The 21,218-nt window shown below is 47.2% G+C and overlaps 1 protein-coding gene across 1 annotated transcript in view; it reads left to right on the forward strand.

Moving 5' to 3' along the window:
• Nucleotides 1-21,218, forward strand: part of NBR1 (NBR1 autophagy cargo receptor) — a 28,515-nt gene that overhangs the window by 4,172 nt on the left and 3,125 nt on the right. Inside the window, exons 3-20 of the mRNA XM_053361919.1 lie at nt 1,175-1,237; nt 2,615-2,633; nt 4,183-4,205; nt 5,743-5,946; nt 7,258-7,314; nt 8,048-8,256; nt 9,197-9,358; nt 10,283-10,489; nt 11,743-11,899; nt 13,078-13,365; nt 14,821-14,973; nt 15,213-15,288; nt 16,650-16,811; nt 16,913-17,053; nt 17,934-18,264; nt 18,539-18,633; nt 18,878-18,956; nt 20,506-20,611. Of these exons, the coding sequence (XP_053217894.1) occupies nt 1,175-1,237; nt 2,615-2,633; nt 4,183-4,205; nt 5,743-5,946; nt 7,258-7,314; nt 8,048-8,256; nt 9,197-9,358; nt 10,283-10,489; nt 11,743-11,899; nt 13,078-13,365; nt 14,821-14,973; nt 15,213-15,288; nt 16,650-16,811; nt 16,913-17,053; nt 17,934-18,264; nt 18,539-18,633; nt 18,878-18,956; nt 20,506-20,611 (2,532 nt within the window). The remainder of the gene's footprint in view (nt 1-1,174; nt 1,238-2,614; nt 2,634-4,182; nt 4,206-5,742; nt 5,947-7,257; nt 7,315-8,047; nt 8,257-9,196; nt 9,359-10,282; nt 10,490-11,742; nt 11,900-13,077; nt 13,366-14,820; nt 14,974-15,212; nt 15,289-16,649; nt 16,812-16,912; nt 17,054-17,933; nt 18,265-18,538; nt 18,634-18,877; nt 18,957-20,505; nt 20,612-21,218) is intronic.

Consider the following 21,218-nt stretch of genomic DNA (forward strand, 5'->3'; position numbering starts at 1 on the left):
AGTGGAGCATTACATGATTGGTGCAAGGTACATTTTTTCTGGAGAGTCTGGCAAATATTTTTGGAATATTACGTAGTCCTCAGATTCTCTGGAATTTCATACTGGGTGCAGAATTAAGCACTCTTGAGAATCTACTATTATTTCTATTGCTTTGCTTCTGGCCCTAATGGCTGTACGGATAGGCTTAAAAACATGTGAGCAGCATCTGATGAAATCCTGGGCACTGGGGGCAGGGAGGATGGGCTGCTAAGCAAACTGTCCAGTGGTCAGCTCGGCCTCTTTCTCCCATCGCTCCGTCTGGGCAGCCAAGCTGGCTGGCGCTGCCGCCGCCATGCAGCCCTGCACCACAGCAGGCGGCTCCGGCAACATGCCTCCTTCGCACACCTTTGCTTGCTTACTTACCCCGAGATCCTTAATATTATTAGTAGTAGTAGGTATTATTAGTGTTTGTATTGTTTTGTGCCCCCAGAAGCTGAGCACATACGTGGAAGTAGATGGTGGAAGGACAAAAATCCTCTTTCTCTCTGCTTTCCCACCAACATTTCTCCTCTTGTTCTCCCTCCAAGTCAGGCCATTGGGGAAATAGTTGTAATAATAATAATCTTCCTCCCGCCACCGCCGCCCTGGTGCCGCTGTGGGCCAGAGAGCAGAGCAGACAAGTTCGCTCTGCCCACCCGCTTCACGAAAAGCGGTGGCGGCTCTTTGTCTAGGCAGGGAGGAAGCCTGTTTCGCTCCACCACTGCCAGCCCTTCGGCAAATGAGGCAGGCAGAAAACCGAGAAGGGGTGGGGGTGGGGAGGAGGACTACTTGCCCCCCTCGCCTCGTCTTCCAGTCCCCCCCCCCGGTGCTGCTTCTCTGGAGCCGCCATCGGCCGTTCTCTGCATATTGAACTTGCTGCCCTTTTCTCCGTGGGGCAATTGTGGGTCTGTGTGTGTGTGTTTTGGGGGGTGGCGGAAGGATGGGCAGCTTGGTGGTGTGTAAGCTTGTTTGTTGAGGAGCCTTCCCCACCCCGCTTTAATGCACACTATTTTATTTTATTATGCCTGCCCTTCCCCAGCCCCATTCTTCCCAGTGTGCGTAGGAATTCGTTCACTCCCCCCCCCCACAAGGTCTGAAAAAGTTTACTGACCCCAGGCATAGCAGCCTAGTTCACTGCACTTCCATTCTCTTGCAGGTGAAAGTCTCATTTGAACTGAATGATATCCAGATCAAGTACCTAGATGAGGATCAAGACGAGGTACATTATCTCCACAGTTCCAGTGTAGGGTCTGTTTTAAATGTGAAAGTTTGGGGAGGAAGGTTTACAGAGTCTGGCACCGTCAATTCCCTATAAAGAAACTTGCATCTCTTACAAAATACCGTATTTTTCGCTCTATAAGACGCACCAGACCAGAAGACGCACCTAGTTTTTGGAGGAGGAAAACAAGAAAAAAAAAATCTGAATCTCAAGCCAGAACAGCAAGAGGGATCGCTGCGCAGTGAAAGCAGCAATCCCTCTTGCTGTTCCGGCTTCTGGGATAGCTGCGCAGCCTGCATTCGCTCCATAAGACGCACACACATTTCCCCTTACTTTTTAGGAGGGAAAAAGTGAGTCTTATAGAGCAAAAAATACGGTAGCTTCCTTTCTCATCAGTGAACGCTTGTTCTGTATTGGGTAATATTTAGTCTTTGGGTTTTCTCAGTCGTGAAGCCTGTTTTAACAGAATGGGGATTCAAAGGAGTCTGAGAATAATTATCCTGAAATAAAATCTGCCTACAACAGGAATGGGGAACATGTAGCTCTCCAGATGCAGTTGAACCACAACGCCCATCAGCCCTAGAACGTAGTGTCCAGTGGTTGGGGATGATGATAGTTGTAGTCTTAAAACATCTGCTGTGATATTCCTGTTGCATAAGGTGTACTGGCTCTTTTCCACTGTATGACGTTTTCTGTCTACATTGGATCAGTTGCATGTCACAAACTGAACACCACCCTCTAATGCCAATAGGCCTGGTCTTGCTTATCCCAGGAGAAGTGAGATGAGTTCTTCATTTTTACCGGAAGTCAGTCTTTCTGTGTTCAGTACATTCTGGTACCTGCCTCTCCACATTTCACCATTGCTGAGAACCGACATGCTAAGATTCCAAAATGAGGAAATCTTGCTGGGCTGAGGAGAGGCTGGGTCTCCTATTGTAAGTTTTTAGGCTAATTGGTGTCATTGTCATTGTGTAGAGAACTTCAGAAGTGAAGTCTGTAACAGTCCTGCCCACAAAGAGTGCTGTGGATTATGAAAAGCTTTTATGTGTTGTGTTAGTGGGAGATTTGCAGCATATAAAACTTGAATAAAGTCTGTCTGGTGTATATCTGTTGCCCTGGATCCAATCCCCTGAATCATAGCCTGGGTGGAGTTGCTGGGCTGGATAGTGCCTTAAAGTATGAACCTACTTTTTGTGAGGTGGTAAGAAGAAGGGAAGCAAGCTAATGATACGAAGGAGAGTGGCTAGAAACAATGTGAGTGGTGACAGAAGCCAGGCAGCTGCTCTGAAATCCTGGATGAGAAATCCCCTTTTAATTTTAAGGTGGTGAATGTGACCAGGGAATAAGCCTTCATTTGTGCTTGCTTTCTTTTCACAGGTGTCTGTCAATACCGCAGGTGAGTTTCTGTTGCTTGCTTGTAACATCTGATGAGGATTATCAACTGCATTTCTCTGAATAAAGCCTTCATTTTTATATCCTGTAGGGGGAAATTTGGGTACAAATAGTATTGCACTTTTTATGCACAGGAGAACATACCTCACTTTCACCACATAAAGAAGTCTGCATTTAGTGAAGTTACAGGGTTTTCCTAGCCGTTCTCCTGTACAGATAGGAAGTAGCCTTTCTCATTGCAGTGTTCCTGGTTCCCTTTATGTAATTATACTTGAGACGAGCAGCCAAAGATTTAACTGGCTCGCTCAAATTAAAATGTCATCCAGTTCCTGCTCTACCACTTTGGGCTCTCCACACAGCCTTTTTCCCCACTGCCTGTCTTTCCTACACCCTTCCTTCCTGACTTTGCATCTCTGACTCCACTCCACTCATACAAAACAGTTGATTCCTTTCTGTTCAATGACATCACAGCAGCACAGCCAATAGCAAATGAGAGCAGGACTTGCAGGCAATAGGCAAGTGTCAGGTTTTTTTGTTTAGTCTCTTAGCATCCTATAAAATTTTTTATGCCCTTGTGAGTCAGTTAGGCTCAAGTATTTACACTGTTTAAGGTCTGAGAGTGCCAAATGCTTGGCTTTTAATAAACATTAGAATTGAATTAGAGCTGGAGACCGGAAATGGCCAGACCCAAGTATGTATTAGGAATCGTGGGAGGTGTGACATACTCACTTATAAGCACCAGTAGTTAGCATAGGTAAATGCTAATTAAATTAGGCACATTTATGAAGTTGTGTATTAGGACAGTAATCCTAGCCAATCAACAAGTGTTAATTGAAACGTCTAATTCTACCGGCTGCAGTTCAAAGCATCGAATGGTATATTGTTGCTGCTGCTGCTATGGAATAGCCTGACATGTTTTGCTGCTGCTGCGAACTTCCTCCATTGTAGACTCCAGCTTGTATATGTGCGTAAACAAACCATGTATCATAAAGACACCCCAGACTGCACTGTGTCTTATTCTCAAAAGGAAATATGGGCCTTGGTTAAGCTCCTGGAACCCCTGAAGTCTCATGCATCGTTTGGCTGAAATAGGGGTGGCATGCAATAATAAATATTTGGGCCTCACTGACTCAGAGGCTATAAAACCTGAATACTTCCCAAACTGGAGGAAAGCTGAAATATGTTGTACTCACACAATCCAGGACACTGCAATGGTTATTTCCTTTTCAAGTTGGAAACTTCTTTGCATATAGCATTTGAAACTCAGGACATGGGTTGGGCTTTCATGATAGCAGTCAGCATTAAATAAGTCCCTAAGTTCATGCATTGCAGAATGAATGTAGGAATTTCCCTTTCACATCCTTGAATGGGCCTTGAATTGGGGGGAAACGGGGTTTAAACCCAGCGGCCAGAAGGAAACCTAGTGAGTAGCGTACAATACATTCACGTAGCATAGGGCTAATGTAGATGTTGATTTATAAAATGTGCAAATGTGACTTTTATTGCAAGTCTGAATACAACAGAACTCACTGTGGCTTTCTCTCTCTTTACAGAGGAATACGAAGAAGCTCTTAAGGTAACGGATGTGATCAGCATTTATGGCTATTTTTGAAACAGTACAGCTACAAAATCCTGGGCATTCTTTGGTGTGGGAAGAATCTGTGGAAATCTCTTCCTTCCACATTTCTCAGGGTTGTCAGGTTTTACTAGTGGTTCTCTTAACACCCTGTGCCTTAAACTCTTTGGGAGTGATGTTGTTATCTCTCGGTTGTAGGAGCATTGCTCCCACATAAATTTCATATCTGAAACAGAATGGAGGCGGGGGCAAAGTTTGAAGGCCTCCTTCACTGGTACGTCTGCTTTTGAGACACTCTTGCTGCTGTCAAAAAGAATTTACATATTTTTCTAGCCAAAGCTTAGTGTAATGCTAATAGGCCTACCTTGCATGAAATCTGCAGGGGTGGGGCAGGACCCAGTGTGACATCCAGTGCACTCATTTTTTTGGCACAAGGATTTCTGTTTGCCCCAACAAATTTAGCAAAGGAGGAGGTGGAGGGGACATTCTGTTGTACAGCCAAAAGTCATTGCACCGAAGGTTGCATATAACCTCCCCCCCCCCCAAGTTTGTAGCTCAAGTATTTGCTCTGTGTCTGTCATGTTAAGCCTCGCAGCACTGTTCCTGTAATATTAAGCATACTTGAGAATATGGTGCTTGAGTCACAGTGTTACTTGTACATCAGTGTAGATAAAAGCAGCTACACTTAACACACACTGGTGCATTCCAGGGTGCTGTAAAGTTCTTGCGAATCCACACTACACTTTCGTGGTCACTTGTCTGTGCACTGATCTCCTCTTAGCTGGACTGCTGTAACTCCACTCCCAGTTGGTTCTCCAGTTGGCTCAGGACACATCTGCTAAGCTCCTCTTTTTCTCTGATCGCATCACCTTTCGCGACATTCTTATGTGGGTTGCCTTTCAAGGTTCAAGGCCTCTCTCTTATCTATAGCACTTGGATTTGCAGAGTACATTGAAGCTAATTTTTTGTGGGTGGGTGTTTTACCCTCCAGGCCACCCTGTGTGAGAGATCCTTTTTACTGTTTCCATTTTACAGGCTGGCAGAATTAAAGCTGAGAAAAGTGACTTGGCCAAGGCAATGTGCATCAAGGCAGAATTGTTGGCTTGTCAATTTGCCCCATAAAGAGACTTGCGGTCTTGTGGGCGCGCTGTCTGAATTTTGCCTTTTCTCTTCTAGAAGTTAACCTTAGTTTGATCCTGGCCCCTGCTTTTGATGGATATTTTTCATTTCCTGACACTGTTCCTAGGGTTCATTTCTGCATGTTGACCTTGCCAGCTACCTTTGGAAACAAACCAAGGCGGCATTCCTCAGCCTCAGATTCAGAACTTCTTGTTTGCTCTGTTTCTGAGGTTGTGTGCTTGTGCGTTTTATTCTAACTCCAAACAGCTGTGTTTCCCCTGAACAATAAGAGTGACTGATTCAAGGTTTGCATGTGATTTTCATTTTTGGCTTTGCCTCTTTAAGAAAGCCCTGCACAGGATTCATGGGGGAGTGTGAGTGCATGTAAAAGTATATTTATTGCAAGCTCTTTCTTTAGATTGCAGTGAAACAAGGCAATCGGCTACAGATGAATGTTTATCAAATAAGCGCTCCTCTGGGCATGCCTTCACAGCAAGCCCCCGAGAAGGCTGAGAGAACCCAGAGTCCCAGAGATGGGAGGAAGCCCCTTGCCCACTATTCCATGCTCGCTCGGACCTTGGCTCAGGACAGAGATACTGGAAGAGAGAATGAGAGGAGACAGGTAGGAACAAAAGAGGTGTGTCCCTTGGGCCCCTGGAGCCATCCTGTTTACCTGATGCACTAGAAGCATATCAACATTGTCAGAGGCTCAGGAGCAGAAGCACAGGGGAGAGAGCAAATAGAGAGCGGAGGAGAGGAATCCGAGGGGAGCGTAGGGGAGTATGACAGTGACCCGAGAGATTCCATGAGCTTCTCCAGCGAATCAGAAGATTCCCAGAAGGGGGCGCCTATGGTAAGGGCAAGGGGGGTCCCAGGGGGGACGCTCCAGAAACAAGGGGCCAGCGGAGACTCCCAAGGGAGCAGCGGAGGATCAGGACCAGTTCCCCCACCAGAGCACAGTGGGGGGGAAGAGTCACATGAGTCAGGACCAGCCTCTCCTCCAGCGGGGAGAGAAGATGAGTCAGGGATAACCACGCCCCCATCGGAAAGTGGGGAAACGGAGGGAAGGTCAGGTCCAGCTAGCCTCCCCGAAGGAGGGGGCAGTGACACAAGTGTAACGGTCAGAAGGAAAGTGGGAGGCTGCGCGCGCGTGCCAAGTTCAAATGTGCAGGAGCGCGGGACAGCAGAAGACCCGGATTGGGAGCCAGGTCCAAAAGCCCGAAGGAGGGAGGGGGAAGAGTCAGGGGACTCAGCGTCAGAGGAGTCTAGGAAGAGTGAGACTCCGACTAGCAGGAGGACCCAGAGAAGGAAGGAACAGAGGAAGAGGTGGAGTAAGGCTAGAATCTTAAACTGGTGTCAGGGGGGAGGAGATTCAGATGGAGCTTCGGCGGTCTAAGGTACAGACGTAGCGTTGCACGCTGCGCGTGTGGAAGTGAAACTGAACTTCAATAAAGACTTTTATACTAAAGAAAGAAGCAGCGTTGGTCTTGTGTGAGCTGGGACCTTGGGCAGCGCTGACAAACATGTTATGCACTTCCAACAGATAGTTATAACACAGCTCCACATTACACCCTCGCCAGCAGTGGCAAGCAGATATTCTGCTTTTTGTAAACTCAAAGCTGTGCTGTTGAGAAGTAGTGGGAGATGCTTGCTTGCCTCTGGCTTTTCCACGGCTAAGGCAACTGAACACACGAGACAGATGCTCAGGAACTGCTCTCCACAAGTAGAAAGGTGCTGCTTACATTCCGCTTTGCCAGAAGAACGAAACTCCTGTTCCTAGCGGGAAGTTGGTGTTCATCTTTCTTTTGGAGGAAAAACACTCTGTCCTGCTCCAAAGAATGCGTGTCGCTGTTTGCTCAGTCTCAAGTTAATTATGAACTGTGTACAAGGAAGTTGTGTGGCTGCATTCCCTCCCCCCTTTTTGTCTCCCCAGAGTGAGCAGCATCCCAGAGAGGCCCCTCCTGAGTGGTTCACCAGCTATTTGGAAAGGGTGAGTGCCTCTCCCCTCTTAGATTTCTATTTGTCTTTTCAGACCTTGGGGAAGGGGTCACTGGAGGGTTTCTCAAGCAGACCATGAGAACCACCGATTTCCACACGCAAACACACACTTGTGCTTCCTTAACATAATGGAGCTTGGCCCGCAAGTTGAAATTTGACACCACACGACATCAAATTGCAGTCTGGATAAATATCCAATGCTTGGCTCATATTGTTAAGAGGGCACTTAGTTGATCTTAAGTGTTGTAATGGGTGAAGGAGTGCATATGGTAATCAAAAACATACAGATATGGTGATTGTCCTGGGTTCCATAACAATGTACAGTGGTACCTCGGGTTACATGCGCTTCAGGTTACATACGCTTCAGGTTACAGACTCCGCTAACCCAGAAATAGTACCTTGGGTTAAGAACTTTGCTTCAGGATGAGAATAGAAATCATGCTCCGGCGGCGTGGCAGTAGGAGGCCCCATTAGCTAAAGTGGTGCTTCAGGTTAAGAACAGTTTCAGGTTAAGTACGGACCTCTAGAACGAATTAAGTACTTAACCCGAGGTACCACTGTACGTGTTTGTGGCCAATACTATTTTGTTGTCATCAACCTACGTATTGCTTCCCAATCCTAATGTATCTCTGCATGCACCAGTTCTGGGACGGGAGCAGAGCAGATGTACCTTTTAGAGAAAATCTAGGAGACTTTGCTTATGGCGCACCTCTTCCCCTTTCCAGTTCCGGGAGCAAGTGGTTCAAGAGACTGTTGAAATGCTTGAACAGAAGCTGAGCGAGAAACTCCTCCTTTCTGGCCAGCTCCCCAGCTCCTTGAGCAGCGCCACGCCCCACGCCCCTGCGAGCCCCTCTGTGCAAGGAAACCCCTTTGACTGGCTTCTCTCCTGCAGTAACTGTCAGGCCTCTATCGTGGGTATTCGCTACCAGTGCAGGTAGGTCATGGGCAGAAGGGTGAAAATGCAAATCGTACAGCTGTGTTGGTTCTTTGTGTCCAGAATGTCCGAATTTGGCACCCAGAGACTCCAAGGGGAAAGCGAGGGAGGGTGTGTGTGTGTAGTTATGTAAAAAGTCAGAGTTCTATTCCTTATGACCAAATTATCCAAGATAAATATTGGAAGCATGTTCTATGGATTGGGAGGGGAATCCAGTGACCTTTAAATCCCCCTTTTCACTGGCACTTCTGCCCTTTTTAAAATTTTGTTGTCTTCACCTGTTTGCCTTTCTTGGTTTTTTTATACTTTAAAAAAAAATCTGCATTAAGAAAGGCAAATCAAGCTACATCAGCAAGTTGAGGAATTCTCTTACTGATGTCTGTCTCTTCTTGATGCTTCTTCATTTTGGCAACCGTGAAAGGGAGATGTAGATGACAACAGAGCTCAGCTGCAGGGCTACTAAAAGACAAGAGCTTTGCTGTTTACCTCCACCACCATCGTCTGGTAGTAAAACTGGTTATCCTTCAGGGGTCAATTTCTCTTCAACTTTCTGGGTCCTTTACCCATTCAATTTCCCAGCCGCAAGCCTCATATCCAAACTTATATTTCAGTTCCCTTTCAAAAGGTGCAGTGTTTTCAGAATCCAGTCGCTGGCACCTTCACACTAAGCCGTTAGAATGTTTGTGAACATGTCATGGCAATGCAAAAGCTCAGTCAATTGGGGGCGGGAAGGATGGTGGAATAGCTCACAAGCAAGATAACGTTTTATGAGAAGTGAAATCTTTTAGCCTGCATGCTAACAGAATTAAAATTGCTTTTGTTTTATTTCAGTCTTTTCTCACATTTGTAATCACATCTGAACACAAATTGATTTAACCAGCTCAGTTAGTAAAAGATGAAAAAGCTGTAGGGTATCTCATAGCCTTTCCTCTCTTGACAGTGTGTGCCCATCCTATAGCATCTGTGAATCGTGTGAAACGGGGACATATGCCCACGACCCTAACCATGTACTTTTGAAGCTGAGGAAGCCAGTATTGTGTATCTCAGAGACGTATAATCTTGGGCAGTTCGCTCCTCGCTTTGCCACTCTGGAACAAGCCAGGTAAGTAGCCCATGCTCTGAAAACTGTGAGTCACCTTGGATCTGCCTATATATTTGAGGTGTGTGCTGGTAGTGGATAAGCACACAATTAAGAAAAGCAATAGAGGGATACCCAGAGGCCTGCAGAAAAGGATTTGGTTCTAAGTTCAATCAGTATGTAAATTTCAGTTTCCACCTGGCATCCTGTGTTCTGTGGCTTTCTGACTTCAAGCTTCTTTTGCCTACCTGTGTACAATATGCAAGGAATGCAATGTTGTTGGGGGGTTTTTTTTAAGGCTCCCAGAGCAACTTAGAAATGTCAGTGACAAAGACAATCCCTGTCTTCAGACTTGCAGTCCAAACTGCCCAGCACAAAAGGAATAGGGAGGCAGGAGGATGAACAATCAGCTGGAATTGAAATATTTTTAACTGAGAGAGGGAACTAAACATTGCTTTGTCTTCCCGTATTTCCTGATGAAATGGCTTCTAATGGAAGACATTTGAGGGTAGGAGCCTGATGGAGCTGATATTACAACAGAGTGATTGGAGAGGCCCAGCAGCTCTTTCTCTTCCTCTGTCCAGTAGGCACCTGGGAGCCTACTGTGTAGAGCAGGCATGGTAAACCTGTAGCCCTCCAGAGATTATTGGACTCCCAACTCTCATTGTTCTAAACCACTGGCCTTGCTGGCTGGGGCTGCTGGGAGTTGAAGTCCTACAAACATCTCAAGGGCCACAGGTTCGTTACCCTTTGCATAGAATTTTCATGTCCCCATTTGTAATGAGATGCCCCACTGGCCCCTGAGGGACTTTTGGATGTGACGTTCAGCCCAGCTGAAGGAAATGGCCTTGACAGCCACCGCCTGCCCCCCAAAAAACAGCCTGGGTCTGGCTTTAGGTGTGCAGATGCTCCTGTAAGCAAACCCGTCTCCGCTTTTGACCTGCGCAGGCTTCAGAAACAGATGGACAAGCGCTTTCTGAAGGCGGAGAAGCAGCGCTTGCGAGCAGAGAAGAAGCAGCGCAAAGCTGAGGTGCGGGAACTCAAGAAGCAGCTGAAGCTGCACCGGAAGATCCATCTGTGGAACTCTGTCCATGCTCTGGAAAATGCTGGCTTGACGGCTGCCAAATCAGAGAGCCTGCAGCCCAATACACTTCTGTAAGCAATCTGAGGACTGGGCCACATGGGGGAGGCAATTTTATCTGCAGGTTTGGAGCACTTCTAGGGGATGCTGCGCCCTAGCCAAGCTATGGGCTATTGTGAATCTCTGCAATGTTTCCAGCACTTGTAACTTATTTGACTCCCTGAACCCTGGGGTTATATGCAAAGCAGCGCCAGCAGAGTTCTGCTAGCACAGTGGTGTTTCTGTTTCCTCTCCTTCCCCCAACCCCCCGCCCCAGTCTCTTGGAGCTGATCTTCAAGGCACTCATGGGGCTACAGCAGAGAGGAGGGTAAAGCTACTGTATTTTTCGCTCCATAAGACGCACCTAGTTTTTAGAGGGGGAAAGCAAGAAAAAAAAATTCTGCGCAGAGCATGTAAGCGACACTCGCTTTTCTTGCTTTAAAGGAAGCAAAGCGAGAGCTGCTTACATGGCTTCTCTCCCGCTTTGCGCAGCTCTCACTTTGCTTGCCCATCCCTCCTCCTGCCTCGCTGTAAAGCGCTGCGACGCTGGAGCAAGAAGAGGCGGAGGAGGAGACACTGGGACAGGTGCTTTGCTTGCTTTACAGCGAGGCGGGAGGAGGGATGGGCAAGCAAAGTGAGAGCTGCGCAAAGCAGGAGAGAAGCCATGTAAGCGGCTCTCGCTTTGCTTGCTCCCATCTGTCCCTCCTCCCGCTTCGCTGTGAAGCCAGCAGAGCAAGCTGTGCAGCTATTGCTCTCACTGAAGCCAGCAGAGCAAGAATGATAGCTGTGCAGCGGCTCTTGCTCTGGCTGGCTTCACAGCGAGCGACGGATGGGAGCCATGGCTCCGGCTGCGGAGGCATCCCTCAGCTCGCGACTGCAGCGGTAGCCGAGGGATCCCTCTGCCGCCCAGTGCATTCACTCCATAAGACGCACAGACATTTCCCCTTACTTTTTAGGAGGAAAACGGTGCGTCTTACGGAGCGAAAAATACGGTACATTCTACTAGCACGAGTTGCTTGCACTTGTGGAGCAGATACATTGGATAGCGCCCCCCGGTATTTATAAGTTGGGCTGCTGAGGATCCTTTGTTCAAGATCCCCAGTCCCTTCTTAGACCTACTTCTCAAGAACACTCTGCTTGGGAGAGTCAGCGGTAGATTGCAGCTTAGAACTTCTGTTAAATGCAGATCCTTTAAGCTTTAGATCTGCCTCCCATAAGCGGAGGGAGTGAACTTTCCTTCTCTCAGCTTGAGATCAGCAACTGTACTGACTTTCCCCTCTCTTTGCAGTCCCCTCCAGGGCTGTCCAGTCATTGTCCCAACGCTTAGCGCTGCCTTTGTGGATGAGAATCTTCCTGACGGAACTCGCCTGCACCCAAGGACGACCTTCATCAAGCATTGGCGCATGAGGAACACTGGCAACATGGAGTGGAGCTCTGACACTAAGGTGCGTTCCAGTGCTTAAGGTATGTGCTGGAGCTGAGATCTCCCTGCAAGCGATGCCCTAGTCCCCACATTTTCTTCAGCCCAGATATGTAGGTGCTGTTTTTGGTTACTCAGCAGCAACAGAAAGACACCCTGCAGAAGCACAAGATACAGTGGACCCTCCGGATACGAACTTAATTCATTCCAGGGGTCCGTACGTACCCCGAAAAGTCGGCAACATGAGGCACCGCTTCTGCGCATGCACGCGGCGCATAGAGTGCTTCTGTGCATGCGCACGCAGCGAAACCTGGAAGTATACGCTTCCGGGTTTGCCGCCTTCGCAACCCGAAAGTTACGTAACCCAAAGGTCGCGTAACCCGAGGGTCCACTGTACTGCTTTCTTATTATTTCACAGGCTTCAGTACAGAGCCCTGTTGCCATCCTTTGCCTATCACCGCCTGTAAATTATTTGGGTGAGGAGTTGGTTTAGATTCTCAGCCAGCCAACAACCAACATGGGGCATTGGCCAGACCCCTAAAGTTGCAAAGCCCAAAGTTCCTTTGTGTTCAGGGCTGGGGAACCTTTGTCCATCACCTCCCCCCGATGTTGCTGGACTACAACTCCTATCATCCGTGACAATTGGCCATGATGGCTGGGGCTGGAGGGAATTCTAGCCTAACAGCTACAGTTTTCCCATCCTTGCCGTAGTCGTTCATTTTTGCTGCTGAGCAAATCCAAAGCCACAGCTTTGATTTAAGAAACACAGTGAAAGCATTGACAAGCAGATTTTTTGCTTTTTTGTGTGGAAGGCGCAGTAGGAGACCATGTGTCTGTCAGATAAAATTGCTCTAACTGTGCCCCACAGCGCACACATTGCTTCTGAACTCGTTCCAAACTTAACCTGCCCTAGGTTGGGACACCAATATTTTAAAAGATATCTGCCCACCAGGTTAACCCAAAACAATATGGGAACAGTCTTAGTCCCTCTGCCACCTTTGTTTGCTAGCCTTTAGGATTTTTTGTCTCCAAAGCTGTCTAGTTAATTCCTTAGAATAGACTCTGGGGGTTAGCTAGGTTAAAAAAAAAAGCTTTTTTGTTGCCAAAAGATACTTGCGGTGAATGAGGCTCCCTTCACATGCTTGGTTGGGACGAGGAAGAAGTTAATGGCCTTTTGTTTTTTTCTCTGTCTCCATCCTTCAGCTGAAATTCATGTGGGGGAACTTAACTCTGGTGTCCTCGGACAAGAAGGATGTCCTTGTGCCCTCCCTGCTGCCTGGGCAAGAGGGGGTTGTCTCTGTGGAGTTTGTAGCTCCTCCAATGGAAGGAACCTACACGTCTCATTGGCGGTTATCGCACAGAGGGGAGCAGTTTGGGCCCCGGATCTGGTGCAGCATTGTTGTAGACCCCTCCTGCAACACAGACTGCCCAGAGAATAGCAAACTGGTGTCCAGTTTCTTCCAGAAGGGCAGTTCCCATTGTAAGAAAGAGGTGAGGCCCTTATTTTATATCCCTGAGCCTGTGTAAGTTGTTGTTTTCCCCCCAGTTCTGCTTTCTGCTTACCACCTTCCCTTAGATCTTTCTCCTCAGGCCTCTGCTCCTCTGCTTTCTGCATATATATTTTCCCTCTCTTTCCTTCAGCAACAAGGTTTATTCAAGTTCCTCGGCTAAATTAGCTCACTTTCCTCTTAAGACTTTTTGAATTATTGCCAACAAATCACTGCCGAAAGGGTCATTTGTATTTGCACTAATAATAGTATGTGGTGCAATATAATGTAGGTACCACTGTGTACATCATAAACTTTCATGTAACTACCTTCCTTCAGCCACCATGCCTCCAGGCACCCCCATTCCCCTCCCCTATTTTCAAATTAAACTTTTACAAACTTTAAAATAGCCAATGACTTCCCTTCTTCTCCTTCCATGCTTCATATATTTAAAGAAGAGTGGAAAATACTTATTGAATACAGTGGTACCTCGGGTTACAGACGCTTCAGGTTACTAATGCTTCGGGTTACAAACTCTGCTAACCAGGAAGTGGTTGCTCCAGGTTAAGAACTTTGCCCGATGATAAGAACAGAAATCAGCAGGAGGCCCCATTAGCGAAAGCACGCCTCAGGTTAAGAACCATTTCAAGTTAAGAAGGGACCTCTGGAATGAATTAAGTTCTTAACCCGAGGTACCACTGTATATGGAAAATAAGATTAGAAAGTCTGAGTCAAGTCAGTGATGTCATAGCGGTTTAGCCAATGGCAAGTTGGGCCTCCCAAGCAGCAGAGATAAGGCTTGTGACATCCATTTAGTAACTGTTCATACGTATACGTGTCTGTGTTGCTTTTACTTGGTCTCCCTTCTTCATCGAATTAGAAAACACTCTCTTTGAGCAAAGAGTAGATAACAGTGGTGTGCACTGGGCCCACAAGGTTTTGTTCCTCTTGCCTCCAAGTGGGGCTGGGAATGGCTACTATTGCAAACCCTGAAGAGCTGATGCCTGCCTGTGTAGGCAGCACTGCAGTAGCTAGACAGCTTCCCGTGTTCCTAAGTGGAGCATGAATGCAATTGAACAGATGTGAAAGATGCATCTTTTTCGGTGAGAAAAGAACAAACACTCTGTATCTTGCTTTCTACATGGCATTTATTCCACCAGCAGGATTTTACAAGATCCTGCAAACATTCTGTGCAGTCAGCTATAGAGAATTGAGAGGAAGGTTGTTAGTCCCTGTGATTCCTTTGGTCTCTTGGCACAGCCCATACTTAAGCATTTTCTATTTTTTTTCACTGCACCCCTTTTGCCAGGAAGCTTAAGCAACAAAGTGCCCAAGAAACTCATGTATGTTGATGGCACAGTAAAAAGATGGAGTCTTTGCTTGTGCTAAATTAGGATGAGGCTGCTCGCCTTAAGAGTCACCTCTGTGGTCCTTTCACTGTTTCTCTTTCTCCTTGTAGGAAAGACCCTCAAAGTTCAAGGGGCAAGCTCTGCAAACTGCTGATGGTGCCACGACGGGAGGTGTGGCTGGCCGAGCTGCTCCACCAAAGCTCAAGAGCATCCTCAGCGCTAGAGAGTTCTACATCCCGTCAGTCGACCTGCTCACAGCTCAGGTAAAATGTCAGGTGCGAGCCAAGCTTGGAGGCAGGGAGGGTTCACAGAAAATTTCTGATTCTGCATTTGTTCTGCCCTTCAACACCAAAGATTCTGCAGAGAGGCAAGGCTGTTTTCTCTTGAACTTAATAAAACTTGGTGTCTAGCTGACCAGGCGTGGCAGAGAGGGACGGAGATGGACTGTCGCTCTCTTTTTATCCCCTAACTTGAATACTTTTGTTTCCTCCCTCCCTCCTAGGACCTGCTCTCCTTTGAACTGTTGGACATTAACATAGTGCAGGAACTGGAGCAGGTTCCACACAACACTCCTGGAGGTAAGCATCACCCCCACCCCAGGAGGCCTGTGGGTGGTAGTTGTGATAGGCACATCCTTGCCCTGTCTGCCCTAGAGATGTTGGTTTAGCACTCCATCCAGGGCCAGGAGGAGGAGCTGACATCGTTGGGCACCTGTCGGGACCTGTGCTTCAGTAGGGACCCCTCTGTCAGTCCCCAGAGACTCCTGCTGCTGCTCCTCCTCCTTGCGGTTCTTGCTTGTTACCTGCCCCTTTCCGTGGTAGAGAAGAGGCAAAGGAGGCTGGTCCACTCAGAGCTTTTCGCTAATAGGTCCCAAGCTTCCACCAATCTGGAACTGGCGCTAACTCCTCTGAAGACAGGGCAGATTCTCTTGACAATTCCCTCTTGTATTGCCACAGCTGCATCTGAGGTCGTCTGTGCTGCTTTGAAGCTGTGCTGAGGACTGTACCCCTATTTTGGCTTGCCTGTGGGCCATCATTTGCTTGCCTTGGACTCCCTTATTGCTTTGCCTGAGCAGATACCATTTAGGGTTTTTATAGTTCTGTCCGAGACTGCCGGCCAGTCGAATCATGGGCGCCCAAAGGCGATGAATTTGTAACCCCTTCTGGCTTAAATCTGAGCTGTGTTGCCGTACTGAGCATGTGCAGTGCATTTCTTTTGCCACTAAGTAATTAAAGGAAATCCCTAACACTTTCTGCCTATTTGGAACAGTTCCAGGCAGGTTTGAGTTCCTGCACCTGCACAGCACTTGAGGCAGTCCACAAAAATAGTTTTGGGAATCTCAGGAGCAGGTTCCTGTTCCTTCAGGTGGCATATTGCTCTTCCAGACATGACTTGGTGCATGTCACCGCTGCCCCATGACAGTTCCTTGCTGGAGAAGGCTGGCTGGGACCAGATACAGGAAGAGAGCGGGGGAGCACATGTAAATTTGAAGCCTGAAATGGTGTGTTACATTTCTTCTAGTTACAGGAAAGGACAATAAGCTACGCTTCATCCCCTGACAAACCAGAAGGTCTTACTTAGCCTGTCTTGCGTCTCTGAGATTTCACCAGGCTCAAGCAATTTGAAGCCTATTTCAGCACTTCCATAAGTCCTAAAAGCATATGTATTTTTAAAAAATGAAAGCTGAGATTCTTAGAATGCTGAAATCCGCACCCAGTAATAAATTGCGCCCTTTCTTAGTTGCCTTCATTTGTTATTTTGAAATAATGGATCTTCCCAATTATCTGGTGATCTGATCTGTATTGGGCTCCCATTGTTTCAAGTCTCTGTATAATAATTTGGGTTGGTTACTGAGGATGAAGATCAAGCCCCCAGCTTCTAGGGCTGCTTGAGTTCTAAAACTTGCGGCAAGTGCTAATGAGAACATTGCATCCTACAGATGCCCAGGCAGGAAAAGGGAAGGCTGAGAATCCGGCTAACTCCGAGGAAGGAGAGGAAGACATGAGTGGGACCCAGTTTGTTTGTGAAACAGTAATTCGTTCTCTCACCTTGGATGCTGCGCCTGACCACAGGCCCCCACAGAGGAAGGAATCGTTGCAGAGTGAGTGTTTAATTTGTCATCCTGCTGAGCACATTACATGTATAGAAAAAGCTTAAGCCGATCTCGCATTTTGATCGGCTCCTGTGTTTTTGTTGATTTAGGTTCTCTGCAAGCACTGCAGGACAATGCCCACTGCAGCCCAACCAAGGACCCTGTTAGGATAGAGAATGTTCCTTCTCCAACACTACAGGAACCAGAGTCCAAGAATCAAGGCATAGAGGTGGCCCAAGAACCTGAGTTTGGTAAGGAGAAGTGGCTAGAGTTTGCTTCTTTGAAAGAGAGACCAGGACTGAAAGTATCAGTCTCTCTGCCCCATGGGTGGAAAAAGCTTATAATAGATCCCCACGCTCAAGAATAAGTTCAAAGAAGAGCATGATAGTGGGGGTGGTGAAGCCTTTCTTAGGAGCCAAGATTAAGAGCTCTTCCATTAAACGTGGATCGGGTTTAAGGTGCTGGTTTTAACCTTTAAAGCCCTATACGGCCTAGGACCCTCGTACCTACAGGACCGCCTCTCCTGGTATGTCCCACAGAGGACCTTACTGTTTTCAAACAAAAACATCTTGGAGGTCCCAGGCCACAGGGAGGTTAGGCTGGCCTCAACCAGAGCCAGGGCTTTTTCGGCTGTGGCCCCGATCTGGTGGAACGCTCTGTCACAAGAGACTAGGGCCCTGCGGGACTTGACATCTTTCAAGACAGAGCTGTTCCACCAAGCCTTTGGCCAGGGCACAGCCTGACCCCCTCCTTTGGTAATTCTTCACAGAACTCTAGCCCAATGATTGCCATCAATTTGATTTGAACTAATTTTATAATGAATTGATTTTAGAATGCTGTATTATTTTACTGTTGTTGTTGTTATTATTATTTTATTTCTCCCAGCTTCTGTTTGCAGCTCTGCATTGCTTAGGCTGATCTATGGAAGTGAGCTATAGGCGACAGGACTGTACTTTTTATTGTTTTTCAGCCGCACGAAAAGGCTTTTGTGGAGAATATCTTCGTTTTATGGTGCCCAATAGGACAAAACAAATTACATTGAGGAAAAGATTCCTGCATTGCAGGGGGTTGGATCAATAGAAAGGGGCTGCAGTAGTCTTTGTAATCAAATTGTTCTGCTGCTTCTCCTAGAGGAACTCCTGCTGCAAGACGGGGCGGAATTGAGTGATGGAGAGACAGAGGATGATGCCAAGGATGAAGTCTGTAGCCAAGCATCCTCTACCTCCTCTGAGGATTACATCATCATCCTCCCAGAGTGTTTTGACACCAGCCGCCCTCTAGGCGAGTCCATGTACAGTTCTGCACTCTCTCAGCCTAGCTTGGAAAAAGTGGCCGAGGCCTCGGCAAGCCCTGCGGGAGAGAACCAACCCTCAGCTCACAGTATCAACGACATGCTAACCACCTCGCAGACCCTGGACGAGGTGCCTCTGACCCCTCAGATCCTGGAACCACAGCCTGCAAGGTACCAAGTGGGCCCGGAGCCAAAGTGTGCTAAGACTTCTTTGTCTCTGTAGTCATAAGCAACCTTCAGAAGGAGATAAAAAAGGGGTGGGCTGCTGAGTTTGGGCCTAGTGTGCCAGCCAACCAAAGCACAAAAATCAAAACGCAGGCGAAACTAAGGGTGTGTTACTAGGGAAATGGCTTGAATGTGCAGGCTTGGTGGGTGTGCTTTTTCTACAGTTTCTGCCTACTACACCGTCCCACATGCCTGCTTTTCCCCCATTTTTTAACAATAGATCTCTGGCCCCTCCCCAAAACAACACCTCCCAAGAAACAAGTGTTCCCATTGGAGAAGACGCCTCTTGGTGGGTTCCAGACCAAACCAGAGAAGGTACTGTGCTATGATTTACAGGCTGGTAATTGGTTAGCAACTGCTCCTAACTCAAATCATTAGTTTTACAGCCCACCCTCTTCCAGAGCCTCAAGGTGGGTGGTGGCAAATCAATGAAAGGTGCTGCTTTCATTAAATAGATTCAATGAAGGGCAATGCTGTTCCCCATTAAATTTCTCTGATAGTCGCTATTTGGTTCTTTCCTGCCAGTTCCGTCTCTCACTCCCAAATATCTCTCTTGTAGTGGTCCAAGGAGCAGATGTTCCTGAACCTCCGTCTGCAGGGAGTGTAAATAGCACACCAACATGTCCAGAATTCTCCAGGTAACAGAAGATGGGTCAGGCTGGGATTTTGTTGCGATCTGGTTGGCAAGTGGCATCTGTCCTATTTCTCACTGAAAAATAAGTGTTTGTTTCTGTATGCCTTTGAGATCCCCTCCCACTCCTACCCAAAATACCCACTGACAGCTGTGTAAACTTAATTTATGCTTCGCAAGATGTGCTCATTGAGTTGCAAACTGCACTGTGCAAGTATGTAGGCTGGCAGTGACATTTTTATGAGAGATTTCTGCTGTTCATAAGTGGACTTGTACCAGTAGCAAATAGGTTAGTATTAACTGATTATCTTTCTTGGTTTTACCTGCCTTGTTTCTTTCCTTGCATCTTATTGCTGTTTTGTTGTATTTGTATTATTGTTAGTCTCCCCTGAGCACCATTTTGGTAGAAAGGCAGGATTGAAATTTAACAAATAAAAATTTGGCCCATAGTGGGAATTCAGCAACTTGAACACAATAGTTTTTGTTTTTTTAATAAGGGGCAAGCTTCTAGCTAATATGGCTGCTAGGATGGGCCTGAAAATGAATGGGAAATGCCTTGTGAAATCTCAGAGAGGACGATTACTTCTTTTCATTTAATACGCGACCCCTTTTCTCTAGAATTTTTAATCTGGCATGCAAAGCGTTCCTGGGCACTTGTTCCGTCCAGACATAAAACCTTTAGCAAGGTTTCTGTATTGTATTCATTCTGTGGAATCTCCATGTAAAAGAGGCTCGAGTATCAGGGTTGGAAAGCTGCTGCCATTCTAAGTACAGTGGAACCTTGTGTTACGGACGGGATCCGTTCCGGAGGCCCGTCCGTAACATGGAACTGACACAAGCCGAAGAGCCGTGTCTGTGCATGTGCACGGTGTGATTTAGCACTTCTGCGTGAGCGGTGAAACCCATAAGCAACCTGTTCTGGTACTTCCGGGTTGCTGTGGGACGCAACACAAAAACACATAACCTGAAGCAGACGAAACATGAGGTATGACTGTAGATTATATCGATCTAGATGAACCACCTGCCCACCTAGCAGTTTGAAAGCATGTCAGAGTACAAGTAGATAAATAGGTACTGCTCCGGCGGGAAGGTAAACTGTGTTTCTGTGCGCTGCTCTGGTTCGCCAGAAGCGGCTTAGTCATGCTGGCCACATGACCCAGAAGCTATCTGCGGACAAACGCCGGCTCCCTCGGCCTATAGAGCGAGATGAGCATGCAACCCCAGCGTCCTCTGTGACTGGACCTAACGGTCAGGGCTACCGTTACCTTTAGATGGACCAGTAGGCTTATTTGGTATAACACATTGCCAATTGTTGGTCAAGTGACAGGATCATGGTTTCCTTGGTACAGAATTTATATTTATTTATTTTGGCTCAGGCACAGAAGACAGAAATCCTCCCTTTTAGCATTCTCTTTTCCTGAAAGGTTTGGCCCAAGCAGTGCATCCCATTTTCCTTACCGTTAAGCCAAACCCTAGCATGTGCCCCATTTAAGACACCCCACTCGGTTCTTTTACTTTTGTTCTTTATGTCCTTTAATTGCAACTTAACTCTGCAGGCACACCCATGGGAACAGCCTCGCTGGTGACCTCGTGAAAGGGGCCTTGTCAGTGGCTGCCTCTGCTTACAAGGCACTGTTTGCTGGACCGCCCACCGTGGAGCAGGTAGGCCGCTCCTTAGGTTGATAATGCTCCCTCTAGAATGGGCAAGAAAGGGATCGGAGCAGAGTTTGCGTATTTTGTCTCTCCACGGTCACACTGCAAGTACAAATTTGGTGTTACGTGCACGTGAAAACAGGGTTCTAGCTTTTGTGGCTGCAAAATGAACTTGATAACATGTGGCACCAGGGATTGCTATGTCCAGGAGCAAGATGTTGGCCACCAGATAAATAAATGTTTAAATGTTTAAATGTTGCTTTAAGAAGGAGTATGTCCCCGTAGTCAGATTAGACTTCCTCTGATGGAAACCTGGACAGAAAATAGGGAAGTTTGTTGTTGGGCAGGTATGTGAAGAGGTCAATTGCTGGTGTCTCAAACCAGCACTGGATGGCTCAGAAGACTCCGGGTTTGATGCTCTGATCTCCAGAATGTTGAAAGCTCAACCTTGTAGTTGTGGATTCCTTGGAAGCCGTGGGCTATCAGGAAAAGCAAGGAGGAGGGTAGCTTCCTAAAACAAGGATTCCCTTGTTTTAGGAACTCCCTTGAATGCTCACACGGCCCTGGCCCATCTGGACAAGCCATTTTGAAATGGCTTCGGAAGACCTGCAGCATC

The sequence above is a fragment of the Podarcis raffonei genome, chromosome 13, assembly GCF_027172205.1.
Source record: "Podarcis raffonei isolate rPodRaf1 chromosome 13, rPodRaf1.pri, whole genome shotgun sequence".
NCBI classification, from domain to species: domain Eukaryota; kingdom Metazoa; phylum Chordata; class Lepidosauria; order Squamata; family Lacertidae; genus Podarcis; species Podarcis raffonei.